Source organism: Myotis brandtii, unplaced genomic scaffold, assembly GCF_000412655.1.
Source record: "Myotis brandtii unplaced genomic scaffold, ASM41265v1 scaffold134, whole genome shotgun sequence".
Lineage (NCBI taxonomy): Eukaryota > Metazoa > Chordata > Mammalia > Chiroptera > Vespertilionidae > Myotis > Myotis brandtii.
Window position 1 is genome coordinate 2,267,881 of NW_005354756.1, and position 4,301 is coordinate 2,272,181.

The 4,301-nt window shown below is 58.7% G+C and overlaps 1 protein-coding gene across 1 annotated transcript in view; it reads right to left on the reverse strand.

The window, feature by feature from the left end:
• Positions 1–340: 340 nt before the first annotated feature.
• Positions 341–4,301, reverse strand: part of TTC21A (tetratricopeptide repeat domain 21A) — a 29,006-nt gene continuing 25,045 nt past the window's right edge. Inside the window, exons 22-29 of the mRNA XM_014534925.1 lie at positions 3,450–3,531; positions 2,479–2,629; positions 2,115–2,276; positions 1,830–2,022; positions 1,514–1,738; positions 855–975; positions 624–691; positions 341–525 (exon numbers count right to left, since the gene is read on the reverse strand). Coding sequence (XP_014390411.1) covers positions 448–525; positions 624–691; positions 855–975; positions 1,514–1,738; positions 1,830–2,022; positions 2,115–2,276; positions 2,479–2,629; positions 3,450–3,531 — 1,080 coding nt within the window. The 3' untranslated portion in view covers positions 341–447. The remainder of the gene's footprint in view (positions 526–623; positions 692–854; positions 976–1,513; positions 1,739–1,829; positions 2,023–2,114; positions 2,277–2,478; positions 2,630–3,449; positions 3,532–4,301) is intronic.

The following is a 4,301-nucleotide window of genomic DNA, read 5'->3' on the forward strand; positions in this document are numbered from 1 at the left end:
GGGCTGCTTCTTTAGCTCCAGGACTCGGGGGACCAGGCAGGAGAGGAGAGGCATTTACAGGGCTACCGGAACAATATTAAAATAGCTGGAGGGTATTTTTTTAACCACCTCTTTGCTCCCCTATGTCCCCTCCCAGAGTCCGGAAGAAAGGTGGCTGACCGAAGGGGACCTGATCTAAAAGAGGGGTGCCCAGTGAGCCCAGGGGAAGCTAAGCTGCTTGTTGTCCTTGTTCCCCAGAGCAAAACTGCTTCTTGTGCCTTAAACACATAAAGCTTCAGGACGCCCTTGAGACCAGAGGAGGCATGGCTCAAATAAAGCACGCGACACTGACATGGGGAAGAATATGTCATTTTCTGAATCTCTTCTCCACTGACCCACATCCCACCCCCTCCATGAAATGTCCGTAGGTTGGTGGCTTCCACCCAACCTGGCTCCCACTGACCACAGCTAGGCCCTCAGGGACCCCTGGGCCTTTACCAAAATTTCTTCTCTGATTTTGGGGTAGTTGGGGTACTTCTCGAGGACCTTGAACAGAGAGAGAAAGGGGGTAAAAACATCAGGCAGGCTCCCTGCCATACACCAGGCCGCTGCCCCAAGCCCCCCCGCCAGTGCTGGTGGCTTACATTGTGGCAGACTTCGATGGCCTCCACGAATTTCTTGCCCTTCAAGTAGTTGAAAGCTAATTTGAAGCCTGTTCAAGGGCAGAGAGAACACACGCACCCTGATGACCTGAGTAACCCTCTGGTTCCCACAACGGGCCTGAATACAGGCCTTGAGGCCTGCGGTAAAGTCGGGGTGGTGGTCCTGCTGCCGACTCCCTCCCGCGCCCAGTGTACCTTGACGGGCGGCCTTACCTACGGCAGGGTTGGCGTAATGGCTGTACTTCCAGGCCAGCTCGTAGTTGGCGGCTGCGTCCTTGTAGGACTGCTCCTTCTCCATGATGAAGCCCAGGTACTCATAGGCCTTGTAGCAGGACTGCAGAGAAAGCCGGTCAGAGCCTCTGCAGCGGGGAAGCCACAGCCGGCCCCAGCGCCGGGCACCCATAGCCCCTCCTCGCCTAAGCGACCCCCGGACCCAGGAATCCTTCCCAACTCTCTCCCCCATCCCATGTTCCCCTTGGCTGCCCGACTTTGTACACCTCTTTATTTTCTTTTAAATATATTTTTATTTATCAGAGAGGAAGGGAGAGATAGAAACATCAATGATGACAGAGAATCATTGATTGGCTGCCTCCTGCATGTCCCCCATTGGGGATCGAGCCCACAACCCGGGCATGTGCTCTGATGGGGAAATCAAACTGTGACGTCCTGGTTCATAGGCCAATGCTCAACCACTGGGCCACACGGGCTGGGCTGTACGCCTCTTCTTGCCTTGCCCTGTGCTGTGCTCCCTGTTCCCATCCTGCTCTTTCCTGGTCTCTTCTCATCCCACATCTGCTCTACCCTAGACGCCCGCCACCGGGTGGCCCCTGCCCACCCCTCCCCCCCCCCCCCCAGGGCATCGCGCCCCTTGCCTTGTTGTATTGCACGCAGCGCCGCAGCAGCTCTGAGGCCAGGTCAAACTTGCCGCCCTGGCAGTAGATGTCGGCCAGCAGGAGCCAGCTCTTCTCCAGGTCCTCGGCCTCGGCCAGCGCCCACGGGGCCTTGGCCAGACGCTTCAGCTGCGTGCGGGCCTTGGGGACCTGCTTCAGCAGCATGTAGGCCTGCGCCATGGCCAGCAGCGCGGGGACGCTGTCCCTCTGTGCCCGAGGGAGGTGGGAAGCAGACGTCTGCGCTGGGAACCTCAACCTCTCCCGCCTGCGCCCCTGCCCGCCTGGCCAGCCAGCCCACCTCAGCCTGTGCCATCTGGATGAAGGTGCCCAGCGCGGCCTCCATGTTTGCCTTCTCCTTGGTGGCCAGCAGGCAGAGGCCCTGCAGCAGCTGCAGCTGGGTCTGGCCCCAGGCCGTGTGCGGGTGGAACTCCCGCAGCAGCTTCTCAGCGGTTCGCACGCCCAGCTGCTCCGACTCCTTCCTGCTGGAGGAACTGGAGGCATCGGTGAGCCTGAGGCCACTGGCTGGCTCTCCCCGCTTTCCCAGGGTCCCGCCCCTGCCCCCAGGGGCCAGCCAAGCCCTTACATGCTCTCGGGCACAAAGTTGTAGAAGGCCTCTCCTCCCACTATCTCGTTGTCTGGGTTCAGACAGATTTGCACCATGTAGCAGGTGGCGCTCTGGCCCCAAGTGCTGTCCTTGCGAGCTTTGTTTAGGAACTTCAGGGCTTCAGTGGGTTGCCCTATATGCCTGCAGTGGAGGAGAGAAACACCGGACTCAGATGGGGAAACTGAGAGCCGGGGCGTGCAGGGGCTGGAGCGCCGGTCTCCCCGTTCCCTGGTCCGGAAGCTGAATTTCTACAAAAGCCCAGCGTGCCTGCCTGTTAAGGAGAAAGCCTCCTCACTGTAAAGGCTGGACCCCCCCACCCCCGGGCCCCCACACACGCACTCACCAGTGGTAGATGCCTGTGCAGTAGTTGAACCCTGGCTCCAAAAGCACGCGGCTAGACATCTTCTTGGCCAATTCAAAGAAGACAGGGGCATCTTCGAGCTTGCCACTTCTTCGTAGCAGATCAATTAGTTTACTCAGTACAGAAAAGTGGTCTAAAATCAGAGAGCAGCGATCTCCAGGCTGGGGGAAGGGAGGACCCGGAGACGCTGCCCTGGGCTGAGCGGGGACATGCCAGCCGCTTCAGTGTCTCCAGCGTTGAGAGCATAGGATAATGATGCGTAAAGTAGCAATAATCGCAGCTAACAGTTATACTGAGCCTGGCCTGACGTGTTTTACCTGGATATTAACTACACAATGAAGCAGTTACTCTTATTGTTCCCATTTTACAGATGAGGAAATGAGACACAAAGCAGCTAAGAAATCTGCCAAGGGTCACACAGCTGAATAAGTGGAAGACCAGGATTCAGACCTAGACATTCTGGCTCCAGGACCCACAGGCCTAACAGCTAGGATCTGCTGGGCCTCTGGGCAGACGGCTGGGCTGCGGGCCTGCTGTGTCTGGCGCCTTCTCCCGCCAGAAGCGGGGGAGGGGTCGATGCGGTAGTGAGAGGCAATGCAGCTACACACCAGGGGAGAATTTCTCAGCCACTTCCAGGGGGCTGTGGCCTCAGAAGGGGACTGAGGTGGATCCCCCACTGCCTGGGGTTTGGGGACAGACAGGCTGTCCCGGGCCCAGTGCCAAGCACTGCCCTGCCTGAGGCCCGGAACCGGCCCCTTGGACACGGGAAGGACCAGCACGTTCCATCGGGGCTTTATCAGTTTCCTGCCTCTCTGGGAACAATCGGAGAGGAAGGGGTTTCCTCGGCCCAGTCAGGAAGGAGGGGAGAGGGCCCACCCTTCTGGGGAGAGCGGCCCTAGCTGGTGGGAACTGCCCCGGCAATCTCGGTGGGCAGGCTCCATGCAGGCAGCTACCTGGCGCTTTCTCCAGGACTTGGTGGTAGAGGTTGATGGCAGCTTCGTATTCCTGCTTCCTAAACATCAGGTCTGCCATCATCTATCAGAAAAGACACAGTGCTCCGGAATTCCTGACAGCAGCTTGCAAGGGGGTGGGGGCGGGGTTAGGGGTGGGGCTGAGGAGCGGGGGTCAGGGGTAAGGAGGGAAGGTAGAAAAGCTTCCCTGGGCACTGGGAGAAGCTGCCACAGGAGGAGCCCAGAAGGTGGGGCTGCCTGGGGGGTGTGGGGGGGAGGGGAGGAGCATGGAAGTGGGAAAGGAAGGCCAGGGCTGGACACCAATGGGACCTTTTTTTTTTTTTTTAATATATTTTATTGATTTTTTACAGAGAGGAAGGGAGAGAGATAGAGAGTTAGAAACATCGATGAGAGAGAAACATCAATCAGCTGCCTCCTGCACATCTCCCACTGGGGATGTGCCCGCAACCAAGGTACATGCCCTTGACCGGAATCGAACCTGGGACCTTTCAGTCCGCAGGCCGACGCTCTATCCGCTGAGCCAAACCGGTTTCGGCGCCAATGGGACCTTTTGACAGCTAACACAGCCAGCCCCTCACTCGTGTCTGAGAACTGCCAGCCCGAGGCAGGGGAGGTAGAATAGGGGCTCCCCTGCTCTGCTGGGGTGGCCCTGGAGGTGGCCTGGGTGATAGGGACAAGTGGCTCTGGGGAGGGGGGCTTTTCCCACACACACTTCCCCAGCCCCAGGAACCAGCCCCACCCTTGCCTTCACCAACTGTGGGTGTGGTTTCCCCTGGAGTGAACGGACTTCACCGCCTCCCCCGATTGTCCCTGGAGGTAGATGCTGCCATCTGC